The sequence below is a fragment of the Ursus maritimus genome, unplaced genomic scaffold, assembly GCF_017311325.1.
Source record: "Ursus maritimus isolate PB19 unplaced genomic scaffold, ASM1731132v1 scaffold_33, whole genome shotgun sequence".
NCBI lineage: Eukaryota > Metazoa > Chordata > Mammalia > Carnivora > Ursidae > Ursus > Ursus maritimus.
The window spans coordinates 25256173-25272838 of record NW_024425897.1 but is presented as its reverse complement, the minus strand read 5'-3'; the positions used below and the strand labels follow the sequence as shown (position 1 = coordinate 25272838).

The following is a 16666-nucleotide window of genomic DNA, read 5'->3' as shown; positions in this document are numbered from 1 at the left end:
GAAAGATGGATAGACAGGTGGACAGATGGGGAGGGAGGGAGAGGCTCCAGGGGAACGAAGACGGTGAGCAAGGCCAGTCACGAGACTGTAAGGGGCACAGAAAAAGCACAGACCCTCCATCTGGCAGGAGGTTGAGCTTTTATGACAACAGAGGCAGAGAATCTTTGTGGCCAGAGGGACTGGTCAATTAAACAGATCATCCTAAATGTTCCAGAGGAAAGGAGCAGGCACAAGGCAGCAGGGAGCAGGGGGCCATGGCCCAGTGACCCCCGTGCATGGCCCCTCGGGGACCACAGAAGCCCCAAAGTCCCAGCAGCTAGGGCCCTGAGCACAGCTCTCCCCCCTGCTTCCCTCCCCTCTGCTCTCTGCTGCCTACGTGACCACAGCAGTCAGGACTCCCGTTCCCTTGGCTTCACTGTATCTCCCTGCTGGGCCAGGAGCGTCCCAGAGGGCAGGGCTGCAGCCAGCACCTGGCACAGGTGTGTAAACTGCCATGTCCCCAGGGCAGGACGGGACCCACCCCCGGGAGGCTGCACACCCAGACTTGGTGAGGACTGAGAGGGCCAGGAGATGAGCACGTCACAGACAAGAGAAGCCCCCCACGAGCAGCCCCAACTCAGTCTCGGGAGCCCCTCAAGCCTCTCCAGGGAGTCACTCCCTCATGCCCTCTTCAGGGAAACACAGTCCCCGGCCTGGAACTACGGTCAGGTCAAGTTAGTGTCCACGCTGCGACACTCATGAGGGCGGGTCACCAGGTACCAGCCCGACTCAGCAGAGTCCGGTGTCCCCGGAGGGCTCTCGGCCATCTTCCCCAACACACCTGGTTCCCCATTTCTTCTCTCAGAAAACGTGTGCTTCAAAGAGAGACTTTTTTTTTTAATGAGAATTGGAAGAAGGACCTTCTGCAATCCTTTTCTAGACCTTGAAAGGGTAGATTAAATTGGAAGAACCCCAGATACTGAGGCTTCGACCACGCAATGCCTGCTATGACCACGGGCCCCACACCCACATTCGCTCACTCCACAAATATTCATCATACACCCGCTGTGCGCCCGCCTCCCTGGGGACTGAGACGCGGCAGTGAACAGAAGACAGAGCCCCTGTCCTCTAGTACGAGACGACAGACAGACAGATGCCTGTGTGCACACAAATAATCCCAAGATTTCAGGTGGTCTCTAAGGACAACAAAAGAACAAAAGCCAGGTGCGGGGAGAGAGTGGTGGTGGGTCTTCCATGGGCCCGCAGGGACCTCGCTGCAGTGAGCAACCACGAGAAGACCCCATCGAGGGCTAAGATGGGAGGCAACTTGGTGCGTCCCTACGATCTTGGTCTGGTCAACTAAGGTGCGAGCAGAGGGGACACAGCTACAGCCCTTTACTCGGTTTACACATGATAAGGCCACCCTCTTTGCAAACATACGCTGAACGCCCACTTGCAGCGAGCTCTCCCGGGAGAGGCCCAGCAGCGGCTTCTCCTGCTGCCACCCTGCCCTGTGGCCCCGGTCCCACCACCATGGGGGCAGGGGAGGAGGGCTAGCACCCCGACCACCCCGCCTGCATGGACGATAAGTCTTCTTATCTCCCCCTGCTTGCCCCTGGGGACACACCCGCCCACATCTAAACTCACTACAGTGCTTTGCGGTGGAGAACAGGTCCACATACAGGCCTTTCAACGTTCTCCAGAAGTCAAAGTGAAAAGAAAACTCTAAGAAAGACCTGAATTCCTCTAAGTGGGAAAGCATGACTCACCACCCGATTAGGAGAGAACAAAGGAAGGCGGGGACTCAGTGAGGGAGAAGGAGCCAGGCCTCCCTTTCAGGTCTGAGGAGTCCAAGCCTGGTTCCTTCCAGAAGGAGAGTCCCTGCCAGCCCCGCCGCCTGCACTGCACACGCAGCCCACCACGCTCCTATCACTCCTGCAGGTGCCCTGGCACCCATGAGCCTCAGGGCCTTTGCACAGGCTGTCCTGCTGCCCGGACTGCCCTGCACTCTCCCTGCGCCATGACCTTCCTTGTGCATCTAGCCTCCACCAAGCACAGATCATTGAAGTCCTACAAGGCTGCATGTAATCTGCCATCTTGTCCAAGAGTGGCCTCAACCTTCCAAGCCGGTCACTCTGCCTCAGTCTCCCCCCCAAACCACAACAAGAACCAAAAACACTTACCGACCACCCGGTCTCCTTGTTTCACACCCATTTTCCTCATTGCTGCTGCAAACAAAGCTACTTGTTGATGCAACTCTTCAAACGTCACCTTCACAATTTCCTCTTTGCCTTCCCCTGGGAAGAGAAAAGGGACAGACAGTAGACACAACCCTAAAAGAAAGGTTCTCAGTCACAGACAAGGAGGAGAACTCACACGGTTTAAATGTAGGTTAGAAACAGGTGCCTGGAAACCTCACACAGACACGGGCTTACTCAACTTCCTAGAGAAGAGCGTGTATGTGGAAGTTAGCCTAAGACGCCAGAATGATCAACCTTGCTATTGAAGAAACACGCGTGACAACAGCGAGACACGAATTTCCACCTAACAGACAGCAATGACGGAACAGGACGGTGTGCTAGCTGGCCTCCACAACAAGCCCAGTGAACCCTCCCTTACTGCTCATGCTCTCAGGTGGGTCCGCCCACACGGAAGAGGCCCGAGCCGGGAACCAACATACACTGGACACAACAGTGACTTCTCGGGCTCGGTCAAAGAAGACACGGCAGCTTCCCGCAGCTCACTCTGGGGGATCCAGCTGCCACGTGGTGAGAAACAGGCCTCCCGCCAACAGACGTGGGATGTGAATCTGCCCACCTCGGTCAGTCCTTCAGATGATGCAGCCCCTGCACCTTCATGAGAGGCTCCCAAGTCAGAACCACCTGCTAAGCCATTTCTGAACACACAACCCACAGAAACTGTGAGACACTAGGGTCTACTATTTTAAGCCATGGTGTTCAGGTAATTTGCTACACAGCAACAGAAAATGAATACGACCAAGGCGCCAGGGTGGCTCAGTCAGTTGAGCCTCTGACTCTTGATTTTGGCTCAGGTCATGGTCTCAGGGTCCTGGGATTGAGCCCCACACTGGACTCCATGATCAGTGCAGAATCTGCTTGGGATCTTCTCTCTCTCCCTCACCCTTGGGATCTTCTCTCCCTTCCCCCTGCTTACACACTCTCTATCTCTCCCTAAAATAAATAAAATCTTAAAAAAAAAAAAGAATATGACAAAGACTCAGTGTTGCATGGGGGTGGGAAAATTATCTGAACATACTTACTACTGGAAAGACATTACTCCTCTGACCGTTGTCTTTGATGTAAATATTTAATTCCTGACTGTTAACTCCCGTTCGATTCTATAACACGAAGTGTCACTTCTCCAAACATCCTGATTTCTCTTTGGTGTAAATCTGGCTTTTCCCTTTTCCTTAAAGTTATGTATGCCTACCAGTGGTTCTTTCCTCTCCTCACTGGGTAGCCTTGTAATTACTTCCCCCATATTCCCACTCCCCCAGTGATTTCCTATCCTATAAATACCCAGCAACCCCAAACCCACTGTTCCAAGACAAAATGTGCTGTGCAGGCAGCTCTTCTCGGAACTTCAGCACTGACGGGGCTAATGCGTGCTGCTCTGGCTCTGCTCACTGGAGCACGAAGTAGCAGGGAGTGCTCTCCCTTGGCGGCACCTCGCGGCCTCACCCGGGATCGTATGCAGCAGGGATGGGGTCTGCTGAGAATGCCTGAGCGAGCACAAAGCAGAACTCCACGAGCACCTGCACTCGGCTGGGAGAGCAGGAATCAGGAAGACATGCAGAAAACAAAACACAGCGACCCTGAAGTCCCCAGGCCAATAACCAGCCAATCTAGGACCTTGCTGGAGAAGGCACCCTATTTGTGGGGCGCCTGGGGGGCTCAGTCGGTTAAGCGTCTGCCTTCGGCTCAGGTCATGATTCCGGGTTCCTGGGATTGAGCCCCACATCGGGATCCCTGCTCAAAGGAGTCTGCTTCTCCCTCTCCCTCTGCCTGCCGCTCCCCCTGCTTGTGCTCTCTCTCACCCGTGCTGTCAAACAAATAAATAAAATTTTAAAAAAAGAAGAAGAAGAAAGTACCTTATTTGTAAACTAAATTTGATCCCTGGCTTGAGGGCACTTATTTCCACTGCAAATACCAGGGGGAGCTCTTTAAAAGAAGGGGTTCTCTTGTTTAAAGGGAGGGAATGGCAGGGGTGGGCAGGACAGGTGTGCAAGGAGAAGTAAAAAAGCCACCGCATACCCGGGATGACCACCACACCTCCCTAGCCCACGCTCCAGACACAGCTGGACTTGGGAAAAGAGGGTCTGGGCTCAGTCAACACACAGGTGAGGGAGAGAGGGAGGGCACGAGCACACGGCCAGCTCAGTCCGAACCCGGCCGCCCAGAACACTGGTCTGTTTTGCCACCAGCGTTACCGGTTTTCAGGTTTGTTTCGTTTTGTTTGTCCGAAGATTCACATCTGACCTTTCCCACTTTCCAGAGGGAGATACCAGGACCTGGTGCGGCGCCCGAGGTAAAAGTGCGGAAACATCTGACGGAAGCAGGAGAAACGATGGAAGAGAGACCCGGCATTCTCACTCCTCAGGTCATAAAATGCGCCAAGTAGCGTTCACCAAAGGAGCCCAGTGCCTGGGGCGCGACAGCCCTTGAAGGGCCTCCTGGGTGCAGACAGAACGTGCTGGAGCCACACACCGGAACACGACTGGGACATAAAGGGAAGGAAGCACTGACAGCTGCCACAGCGTGGAGGGACCTCCAAAGCATGAGGCCGAACGAGAAGCCAGACAGGAAGGGCCACACGGGGTGGGGTTCCATCTCTAGGAAATGTCCAGCATGGGCAAACCCATGGACATGACGGAGGCGGATGGGTGCCGGGGAAGCAGAGGGGTTTCCTTTTGAGGTGACAGAGATAGCAGGAACTAGACAGAGGGGGTGGCTGACAACCCTGTGAAGAAGCGAAGAACCACTGACATGCGCCACGTAAGGGCGTGGATGACTCTCGTGGCTGAAATCCCACTTGAAGGAGGACCGCTGTCCCAGCTTCCGCCGCTTTCTGCCTCCAGAAGGCTGCGGCCGCCGAGCGCCTCCAGCCGGTCCCCTGCCAGGTGCAGCTGTGACCAGGGCCATGTAGCAGGCATGCCCGTGTCACACATGCAGCTCACTCCTGAAATGCTGGTGTAAACCAACTCCTATTAGACTTCAAGGGTGTAAGAAACCCAAGGCCAATGTCCTCCATTCATTTTACAAGACCAAGGCTTAGCCTACTGGTCCTATCTCAAGGCATTCAACACACCTGACCTGGCGCCGCCACAGCCTAGCCCGGCCCACGTCAGCGTGCTCGGAGCATGGACGCGAGCCTCCCGTTGCACAAAACCACAGAGCCTGTTCTGTACGGGAGTGCTGACTGTCTCATGTAATTCACTGACGACTGCGCTGACAGTGACAGGCGGCTCGGCCGTGAGGGTGCGGGTGGCGTCTGTGACCTTTGTGATCACGTGGCTGACGGGGAGCGGCGGCCGCTGCCCAGCATCACAGGAGAGGATGTGACCGCAGATCGTGAGCCCAGGACAAGATCTAGATTCAAAATGCCAAGTACGGCTTCTACTGAATGTGTAGAACCATCATAAAGTCAAACAGTCCTAAGTCGGGAACCATCTGTTTTTCCTTTTTTATCGTGCGTCCCGCTACAATGTCAGCCGTCCTGATCAACTCCGTGTTCCTGGCACCTTGCACTGAGGGACACTTGAGACAGCTCTGAGAATGAGTGAACGAATGGATGGATGGACATGCAAGTACCTCCTTAAAGAGTGAGGGAGAGACGCAGGACTGGTGTGGCGTCCCCATCCCCGAGGCTACGTGTGTGCTCAGCCCGAACTGCATCTGGGCTAAGAACCAAGGAAGGGAGCAGAATAATACCGAACAGCCGAAAGACGACATACAGACAAGACTCTGTGGTTCTTAATCAACAGCGTGCGTCAGAAGCAACCGTGTGCTATAGAAATATACGTGAGTCTGGGCCCCATCCCTGGAAGATGCGCTCTAGGAAGCCACGCGAGGAACTGGATGGCCAGGGTCTGAAGGCCACGCAGGGATTTCAGAGGTATAATCTCAACTGAGAGCTCCGCACATGTCCCCTGGGGCGGGGACTGTTGTACACGCGTGTATGCGTACTCACTCACTTAAGCTCTACAATATTCCTGAACAGGTCCTCTCCTTCTCCCATTTGACAGAGGCAGAAACAGACCCAGAGAGCTTAAGGGGCTCGTCCAAGGTCACATAGCTACCAGACCTCCCCTACCCATTTCAGGCACTACCTGGACAAGCATGATGATCTCACTTCTGACACCACTTCTGACAGCAAATAGTAACTTGTAGTGCAGACCAGGGTTGCGAGGACTGAGAGCAGGCAGCAAGAGACAAGAGTTGGGCAGGTGACGGCAGGGGCACAGCTACCTGGGCTCCCTTTGCAAAGGAGGGGGCAGACCATCCCGCACACGCGGACAGCTCGACAGCATTCAATTCCGTCACCGTCCCGAAACTGGAAGCCGTGAGTCATGAACACCAAAGGTCCAACGAAGTTCAGTCTCCGCTGATGCCCTATTTCCCCCCAACACAGTAGCCCGTGCTGTGTCTAAAATGAGTAAGTAAAGGGTGCCTGCGCGGCTCAGTCAGCACACTGGACTGGGGCACACTCAGACCTGCCTTCAGCTCAGGTCATGATCCCAGGGGTCCTGGGATCGAGCCCCGCGTTGGGCTCCCTGCTCAGCGGGGAGTCTGCTTCTCCCTCTGCCCCTCCCCCCCCACTCATGCACGTTCTCTGTCTCTCTCTCAACTGATTAAATAAAATCTTCTTATAAATATATAAATAAATAAATAAATAAAATGAGTAAGCAAAGCTTTATTACTCAAAGGAGAAAAACACTGTCACCTGGAAAATGCACCGTGAAACACCTCAAACCCTACCAATACGACATAATTTCAACGTCACTTTTCTACAAAACTTCAGGCCTACCAAAAACCTAATAAATTAGGAGGCTATCCACACTCTTTACTAAGAAAAGTCATTGATTTCAAATATTTTATGCCAACTCTTCCAGAGCCTGCTTAGTACATAAATTAGAATATTCTCTAAACTTTATTTTATTTTTATAAAAGGGTCTTTTTTTTTAAGATTTTATTTATTTGACAGAAAGAGAGAGAGCACAACCAGGGGGAGGGGCAGAGGGAGAGGGAGAAGCAGGCTCCCCGCTGAGCAGGGAGCCCAACACGGGGCTTGATCCCAGGACCCCGGGATCACGACCTGAGCCGAAGGCAGACGTCCAACCAACTGAGCCATCCAGGAGCCCCTAAACTTTATTTTAAAAGGAGAAGTCAATGGGCAGAGAGTCTAGCTGCCGCTCCTTAACTGTCCTGATGACTCTGAGCTGGTTACTTAATATTTGGTGTCTCAATTTCTCCCATAAAACATGATCACATGACTGTCCCCTCCCTTTCTCAGCAATAAGAAAAAGTCAACAGAGGTCTTAATGACATCGGAAAGGTGCCAAGAGCTGCCATTACAGAAAACAGTATGGAGGAGGTTCCTGGGAAATTAAACATAGAATCACCCTACAGTCCACCTCTGGGTATCTGTCCAAAAGGATCCAAAGCCAGACCTCAAGGAGCTATGTGCACACCCATGTGTGTCATAGCCTTATTCACAACAGCCAGGAGGTGAAAGTGACCCAGGTGCCCCATGACAATCAATAGACAAACAAGATGTCGGGTATCCAAACAAGGGAGTATCATGCAGCCTCAAAAAAAGGAAATCTTGGGGCGCCTGGGTGGCTCAGTCGTTAAGCGTCGGCCTTTGGCTCAGGGCATGATCCCGGAGTCCTGGGATCGAGCCCCACATCAGGCTCCTCTGCTGGGAGCCTGCTTCTTCCTCTCCCACTACCCCTGCCTGTGTTCCCTCTCTCTCTGGCTGTCTCTATCTGTCAAATAAATAAATAAAATCTTTAAAAAAAAAAAAAGGAAATCCTGTGACACACACGACTACACGGATGGACACCGAGGACACCACGCGAAACAGGAGGAGGGGAAACGAGCGTCGGTGTCGCAGGACGGAAACGTCCTGGAGAGCTGCTGCAGAGCGATGGGGAGGCACCCAACGCTGCTGAACTGTATGCTTACAAACGGTTCCGACGGAACATTTTATGTTATGTACTTTTTACCACAATAAAATAGGAAGAAAAAAAAGATGCCAAGACACGTTTGAAAACCCACACAGCAATCTGGATATTTCGGACCCTCTCCAGCCACATGGCCCTTCGTGTGAGTGGCACCCAGGACACGGAGAGAGGAAAATCCAAGGAGCTGTGGGGACTCACTTGCAGCATACAGGGCGACTCGGTCATTCTCTTTGTGCCGCAGGAGGTTTTCCGCGTAGTTTAGACGACTGCCTTTGAACCACGCGGGGACGTCTGCGATCCCCTTCGACGTGTCCACAACCTACGGAGAACGACAGTAAACCAAGACACGCACATGGATGAGATCTACACCAGGGATGAATACAAGTAACTCTGCTTCCCGGAAAGCCCACTAACTCACTGGCCCAAAGCGTCATTAAATCGTTTCACAGACTGGACACTGAGCTGGCCTCCAGGCTTGCAGCTGAGACGAGATTAGTGCCCCGTAGTGCATCAGACAGGATCCCACACGCGAAAGCTGCCGGGAGATCTTCAGTGTTCTCACCACAGAGAAAGTGAGAGGATGGGTGTGTTAATCCCACAGTGTGTCTATATATCAAACCATCACATTGGACTCTTTTAATATATACGGTTTCGTTGTTAATTATTCCTCCGTGAGGGGCGCCTGGGTGGCTCAGCCGTCAAGCGTCTGCCTTCAATTCAGGTCATGATCCCAGGGTCCTGGAATCGAGTCCCGCATCGGGCTCCCTGCTCCACGGGAAGCCTGCTTCTCCCTCTCACACTCCCCTTGCTTGTGTTCCCTCTCTCGCTGTCTCTCTCTGTCAAATAAATAAAATCTTAAAAAAAAAATTATTCCTCCATGAAATTAAAAAAAAAGAAAAAGAAATGAATGCCAAGGGAAAACGCCATCCCCACAAATGAACTCTTTCCACAGACCTGTATGAAGCACGTACTCAAGAGAGCTGCGAGTGACAGAAAGTAAGACAGGTGTGACACCTGCCCGAGGCCCAGGCTCTGACCAGACACCGAATCCGGGAGATGGAGCTGTAGGACCCGCCCACCCCTCCCATCGCAACTCCGTAGAGCCGGACCTGGCCCCTCGCCTCCTCCCTCCACGGCTGGAACCTTGATGTCCTTCCCCACGTGCCTACAGACGAGCCTCTCAGAGCAGTTCACCCCACAGTCAGACAAAACACAGTTAAGTTATACTTTGAGTAACAGGACCCGCTTTCCCCACAGAGCCATTGACTGACGGCATAAGGAGTCGGAATGTTCCCTCAACTCCAGGTTTAAAGAATAATAAAACTATTGACAACTTAAAAAACAACAATAATGTGAACGCATTTAATAACACCACTGAACTGGACATTTTAGAATGGTTAAGATGGTAAATTATGTTATGTGTATTTTACCACAATTAAATATTTTTTAGATAAAATAAAAATAAAACGAGGATGCCCTGCTACGTAGGATCGCCCACGTTCCGAGGACAGGGCCTGGCGTCCAGACATAGCAGAGCTGAGGCTGCGTGGTCTCCATGGAGGCTGTGACCTCAACGCAGTTTCTGCCAACTCTCTAGAACAATGACTTTTTCCCGCTGATGTGAGGCGTCAAAAGAAAATATGACTCAGGACGCCCAAAAATGAACACTGTATTTTGGAACATAACCATAAGAAGAGAATGCATAAGTAAAACCCCTGCTTACCTCATCATACATGCGTGAGAAGACAATTCCGCTGAATTTCCAGAACTCCGCCCAGAAGTCTGGATATGATTCAACCGACCAGTGGTATAAGTCATCATAATTTTCTAAAAATAAAAGAAATGGCACGTGGCTGAAACCACTCTTAGGAAGAAAGTCGTGGCAATTCAATGAGAAGCCGGACACACCTGAGGGATTACGGTTATGCCTCAGTGGTTCGAAGGCGTCGGACAAGAAATGGTCTGGGGGAGGTGGAGTATCCTAATTCGGACCCACCAGAGCAACCCCACCACTGCTAGGCAGTGGTTCCCTACCCTAACCAACGTGCCTAAGAACATGGACGCTGGAGCCAGAAGGCCTGGGTTCAAATCCTGCCTCGGCCGTTTGTTAGCCGCGAGACCTTGTGGCAGTCGCTTGGGCTCACTGTGCCTCGGTTTCCCCGTCTATGAAATGGAGATGGTTACTAGCACCCCGTCGTGACAGGGCTATTGGGAGGATTTAAATGAACGTAAGCACATGCATGAGACAGATGCTGGAAAAGGGCCTTGGACCGAATCAGAACTCATTAAGCATGCTATTATTACACCGCACAGACTTAGGGAAGGCATATCCGATAGATCTGAAAACCCAGAAGTGCGAAACTAGGAGCTTACTGATGACTTCTTGTGCCAGTAACAACGTTTGGGGGGAGGGAGGGAGGAACGGGTATTTATTTTGATTTTTGAATAAGCAATAGTACATTCGCATGATTCAAAATAACGAAAGTATCAAAGGTCATTCGGGGGGGAAAGTCCCTCTCCGTCGTGCCCCACAATCATCTAACTTTTCTTGCCCAGAAGTAACCAGTTAAAGAGATGTGTGTGTCCTTCCAGATTTTATGCATGAGTAAACACATCCCTCTCTCTGGCTTTTACACAAATGGAAACTCACTCTTCAGACCAGGTTCCAATCCTGAGACCTGGGGAAAGTTCCTGCCCCTCACTGGGCCTCTTCAATCACCACATATTTTTGGTAGGCTCTCCATTCATATGCTGGTGCTCCAAGGATGTGGTAACAGCAGGAAGATGACCAGCAGGGTGTCAGGAACAGAAAAAAAAAATGGCCCAACAGGATGGCTGGGCTGAATTCTTTCGCTGCTATTATTCAGCGGAAGACTTAATGGTCCTCCCTGCTCCCAGTCCTGGGGGGCAGGGAGGGAGTACACAGAGGAAGGGAGAGATCTCTGAGAGCAGGAGCATGCTGCAGGAGGAGGCGGCTGGCCCAGGCAGCAAGGGCAGGGTCAGGACACTGGGAAGAAGCCAAGAGCCCAGGTGAAGAGTGCTGGAGTGAGCAGGTCTGCAGCAGGGATGGAGAAGCATCACCGGGACGGGGAGAGGCAGCACAGAGGTCACACAGTGATCAGGGAATGGGGGCTTCAAGGCCACCTCCTCCAAGCCCCAGGAGAACTGCCGTCCAGCCCCACCCACCGACTCAAGCCAGGGGCCAGAGAGCAGGTCAACCAAGCATGCAGGGAAAAACACCAGGGACCGGGCGTCTGGAACGCTGGGGGCCACCCTGACTCTAGAGACCACGCTTGGCGACCTCAGGTAGGCCAGTCTGCCTCTCTGGGACCCAGTTTCCCTGTGTGTCACCTGGAAACTGACTGGAGGGCCCGGATGCTCCCATGACCGTGGAGAGGTAACGCATGCCCCAGGGCTGGGCTGGACAACCTGCATGAGAATGTCGGCTCTGCCACCTACTACTCAACGACCAGCGGGCAAGCTGCTCCCCCCTCCAAGCCTCCGCACTGTCATCTGCGAGATGGGGATAACAACAGTGACCCCGAGGAGCGGCAGGGCCTGTTGCTTAAAGACACAGGGGCGACATCGGGTTCAGATCCTGCCCCTTTCCATGTGAGCTCAGATGAGTAATCAGTCATCTCTGGGGCTCAGTCTCTCCTCCGTGAAAGGAGGCGGCTCACTGTCGGGACTGAAAGAGTCGGAACACACAAAGCACTAAGAACAGTGCTTGGCAGAGAGAAAGTAGCCAGCGTGGTAGCCGCTAGCGTCACTGCCGGTTGTCTCGCCGGAGCACAACCCACGCTGGGCTAGCGGACAGGCCGGGATGGGCGAAGACCCGAGGACAGGGCCGGGCAAGTACACGGAGGCATTAAAGAGCAGGACTCCGGGTCCAAAAGGGGGCGGGAGAGGGAGCCTCCTAGGCAGACAGGCCCCCAGCTTCAGTCTCTCCCAGTCTTTGTTTTTGGTCACCTTGACCCTCCCAAAGGGCAAAGAGTCCCAGCACCCAAAACTCCTCCAGGCTCACACAAGAGATGGACCAGAGGCCTGACACCCTCGCCTCCACTGAGGACTGCAAAAGCCCGTCAAGAGTGAGTCACCAGCAGCAACTGCAAGGGAGGAAGATGCCACCCGCCTGCCAATCTGGGGACTGAGTGGTCCCGACAGCACCCTATCATCACAAGGACCATGGAGGACAGCAGAGAAATGGAAGGACTTGGTGCAGAAACTTCTCTACCGTCAATGACCCAGCCAAGTCATCAGGGACCACTCTCCAGAGCAGCAGGGGCCCCTTCTGGCTTCTGCTCTCACACTCCTGGCCCCCACTCCCAGGCTGCACTCCCGAAGCCCGAATGACCCACCACAGCCCGTGAGGTTCAGTCTGCTCGCTGGTCACGAAGAACCTCGATCAGCCACCCACGAACCAAAGTCAGTTTTCAAATGAAATTCAGTGCTCCTGCCTTCTCCTGAGACAAGAGAACAGCTGGCTGCGGCCAGCCCCTGCCTCTCACCTCCCCACACTGAGCAGGACTCATCTGCGTCACCAACAGGATATTATGAAAATGACCAAGGGTGACTTCTGAGGCCGGGTCCTAACAGCACAGCCCCCGCCTTGCTCTCCTGGATCACTAAGGCACCGCCACACCACGTAGTGACAAGTAGCTACAGAGCTGGGTGACAGCTGCCCCCCCCCACCTCCCCCGCCCTCACCCACATCCAAGAGGCAACTAATGATTCTGGAAAGAGACTACAGGTGGGCTACTCACAGCTGCCACATTCCCAACCAGGACTGAGCTCTGTTCTTCCAGCTGGGCAAGAGGGGGTGAAAGCAGCACCTACCTGGCCAGGTTGCTGAGGACGGAGTCAGCGGATGCGTGTAAAGCAACCGCTAAAAGTTGACTGGTATTATCCCCATCACCCCCTCCCCGGGGTCCCTGTAAGCATCTGAATTTGCAAGTCTTGCTTTCCCTTGACCCCCCTCTTCCTCTCCACCTACGAGAATTTTGAGCAGCCTACACCTTCAAATCTCAGCTCCAGATCCTGTCTGACAGACCCAGCATGCAGTGGAACGCCCAGGAGGCGACAGCAGGCTGCCCTGGGCTGGCACTCGGCACGGACTCACTCGCAGTGCTGCTAGCCTGCACAAGCTTTCTCCTCCAGCTATACTTGAGCTATTTGAGAACAGGGGCCAAGCCTTCTATTTGTGGGCCAGCGCTGTCCCAGCTGCTGGAACGCAGAACTGATTTGTAGTTTGTGGCACGGGCCACCAAAGCAGCAGGTACTTCAAAGCGGGTGTCCCTCCCCTAATCACGGGGTACTGGTGAGTGCAGCATGTGCCCTGGGGTCTTGCGAAAGAGGCCTCCCATCACAGGCACATATGCTGGGCTGCAGCTGCGGGCTGCTTCCTAGGGGGTCCGCATCCTGAGGGCCCGAAGGTCTCTGTGGGCTTGCGGGGAGTCCTCAGGTGAGGTCCGCTTGAAGCAGGGACAATAAACCAACCGACCACCCTGGTAGCGGCAAAGAGAATCCGTAACCCTGCCCAGACCGGGCAGCTCCTGAACCTTGGGGATAGAAACCTCATGCCAACCTTGGTCTGGGGGGAGGGGCTCACGGCCAGGTGGCCAGGCAGAACGTCCCCTAGCCGTCCATCCTCGGGGCCAGAACACAACTTAAGTGACCTGTGAAGATATGTACCTTGCTCTCTCTCTGTACATGCGGGCGACAGCACGGCTCAATACTGCATACCAACCACACACAAGACCGGGGGGTGGAGGGTGCAGAGGATACAAGTTCAAGGGTGCACTCTTTAAGCAATTAGAATGCTCACAAATTCATGAAAAGGCAAGGCAGAATGAAAGTCCAAATTACATGCAGTTGGAGAGCAGACGAAAGGAGAAAACATACGAAGACAATGATCAAAAACAAGGCAGCATCTGAGTCGGCTCTGAAAGCCCAAAACCTGCAGGGCCCAGCCTCTGGACGGGAGAGCAACAGCAGGCTGGCTCAACCATCAGGAGCGGAAGAGGAGGAGAAGACAAACACCAAGCTCTAAAGCACCCCCAGACCAAGAGGGGAACCCCACTCAGCCCAGCTCACTGCCACCACGTGGGGACACAGACCCAGCATCACAGGCCTTTGGGTTTTCAAAAGAAGTTGGAGATCTTGCTTTTCCTGTGCAGTCTCCCAGTGTGTGAGCCACCCGAGCCAAGTCTTCAGGTCCAATCTGGGCCCGGACCCCCAGGCCACCAGCCCCAAGCGGGCCGACTGGGAGCTACCAGCACTTGGTAGTGTTTACACAGCAACCCACGGGAAAGCCAGGTGCAGATGACCACTGGGCCTGAGGGCCTCCTGTCACCCTCACATCACCCACTGACACAGGTCCTCTCGTCATGCCCATTTTACAGCCGGGGGAAGTGAGGCTCGGGAAGATCCGGTGACTTCCTCCTGATCACATAGCTAGAAAGTGGGAGAGCCAGTTCGAAATCCAGGTGGTCAGGTCAGATGTGTCTCACCCACCTCACAGCTCATGTGCGATCAGTTCCTAAAGTGGCACGGCCAGTTAAGCACAGGAGAATATCTCACCACTGCTAGCAGAGGAAAGACGGCATCGAGGGGAGGTAACACAGGCCAGTGTTCCACTCCCGGCTCTTCCTGGGGGAGAAGAAATCAGGTCTGTTCTCTCCCAATCTGACACACATTAATTTACCAACTACTACCCGAAAGGCCCCAGAGTAATAGGCCACATCTGTCTCCAAGGTGCTCCCTGTCTAGTGAGCAGAAGGGAGGGAAAGGGAGAGATCTGTCGCAAGGGAAGGGGCTCAGTGGAAGCATGACACCCATCCTATGGTGGAGGGCTTGGAAGCTGCCAGGTGGCACTGTCTGCAATTCCATGGTCAACAAGGGCCCATTGTGAGCCTCTGAGCCAAGGAGTGCCAAAGTCAGACCTGTGCTCCGGCAAAGCAAGCAGGGTGTACCGAAGGGAGGAGGAAGGAAAAGCAGGAAGCAGGGAAACCAGCCAGTGTTCAGGGTAGAGGAACAAGGGCCCCCACGAAAAGAGGGGGGATTAAGAAGGAAGGCAGTGCTGCTGAGGACTCCCCTATGCAGGGCAGATGACTCAGTCTCCACTTCTGCAAGGATGGCTGAGAACAGTGATGCCACCAACAGGAACACAGGAGTCCCAGAAGTCAGCTGAGGGCCACAAAGGGGAGGAAAGTGACCGTGAGGAGCTGAAAACCCTGGAAGGTGGGGGAACGTCCTGCAGGAAGTCGGACAAGCCAGCCAGAGCTGCAAGGAAGCACATGCAGGTGCTTCTCACCCAGAAAAAGGGCCTCGTCCATGCAGCCCACACGCAGCCAGGCCAGGCAGTTTCTGAGAGCCAGGGTGGTGGCTGGAGGCAGCACCCGTGACTAGGTTCTGCGGAGCGCTGGGAGTGTAAACAGCAGGGGAAGGAGTCTTACCCCAGTCCCAAAGGCTATATCTCCTAGGTGCCTGAATTCCATGCTAGCCCTTTAGTAAGCTCAGGCCGCGGGGACCAGGAGGGGACAACACAAGGTGCTATTGGCTGGCAAGAGACCCCCACAAACATAGAAGAACTACAAGTCAGAAAGGCCCTATGTCTGGGAGGAAGCCTCCCCCAGGCCAGCATGCAAGACCCCAGGGAGCACCTCACCTCACAAGTAGAAGACTAGCAAGTGATCTCAGTCCCCAGAGGTTCCAAGGCCCCGGCAGGCGGGGGCGGGTGGGAGCGAGTGGGGGCGGGTGGGGACCCCTCCCAGGGACACAGATGCTACAGTCAGAAGGAGTCCTGAACAGACAAGGGGGCAAAACCCCACTTCAGAAGGTGCCCTACCCCCTAGAGAGGGAGGCCCCACTTTCAGTGGCTCCTCCAAGCCCCAGAAAAGGGAAACTGAAAATCAGGGGATTATTCCAACAGCCAGGAGGGGCCCTGACAGCAACGCCTCGGAGAAGGGGCGCCCCGGTCCCCAGGAGGGGGTCCCTCTGCCAGGGGGCCCCTCGGACCCCGAGGGGGAGCCAGACTTCTGGAGGCCACGGCCCGGGGCGGGGCGGGGGGGCGGTGGTAGCCGCGGAGCCCCCGGGCCGCGTGCCCGCACTCACCCAGCGCCAGGCCGCAGGCGGCGCCCACGGCCGCCCGGAAGCGGTCCATCTGCGTGTTCTTCTTGCTGTCAGGCTCCCACATCACCTGGCACTCCAGGATCTCCTCGCGGCTGGCCCGCAGCTGCTTGGACATGGCTGCGGTGGGGGCGGCGTGGGCTGCGCTGGGACCGGGACCGGGGCTGGGACGGGGCCGGGGACGGCAGGCGAGGCGGCGGGGTCCCGGGGCGGCGGGTCAGCGGAGCGGACCGGTGGCAGTGAGGGCGACTGAGCGCAGCGCGGGCGCCGTCTGCGGGATCCCCGGCCGGCCCCGCCCCCGTCAGGCCCCGCCCCCGTCAGGCCCCTCCCCTTCGCGTGTAACCCTCCGCCGGC

At 54.7% G+C, this 16666-nt stretch overlaps 1 protein-coding gene across 1 annotated transcript in view; it reads right to left on the bottom strand.

The window, feature by feature from the left end:
• AACS (acetoacetyl-CoA synthetase) overlaps nucleotides 1-16531 on the bottom strand; it is a 57502-nt gene extending 40971 nt beyond the window's left edge. Inside the window, exons 1-4 of the mRNA XM_040620036.1 lie at nucleotides 16298-16531; nucleotides 9909-10012; nucleotides 8384-8504; nucleotides 2163-2276 (exon numbers count right to left, since the gene is read on the bottom strand). Of these exons, the coding sequence (XP_040475970.1) occupies nucleotides 2163-2276; nucleotides 8384-8504; nucleotides 9909-10012; nucleotides 16298-16430 (472 nt within the window). The 5' untranslated portion in view covers nucleotides 16431-16531. The remainder of the gene's footprint in view (nucleotides 1-2162; nucleotides 2277-8383; nucleotides 8505-9908; nucleotides 10013-16297) is intronic.
• Nucleotides 16532-16666: the final 135 nt, after the last annotated feature.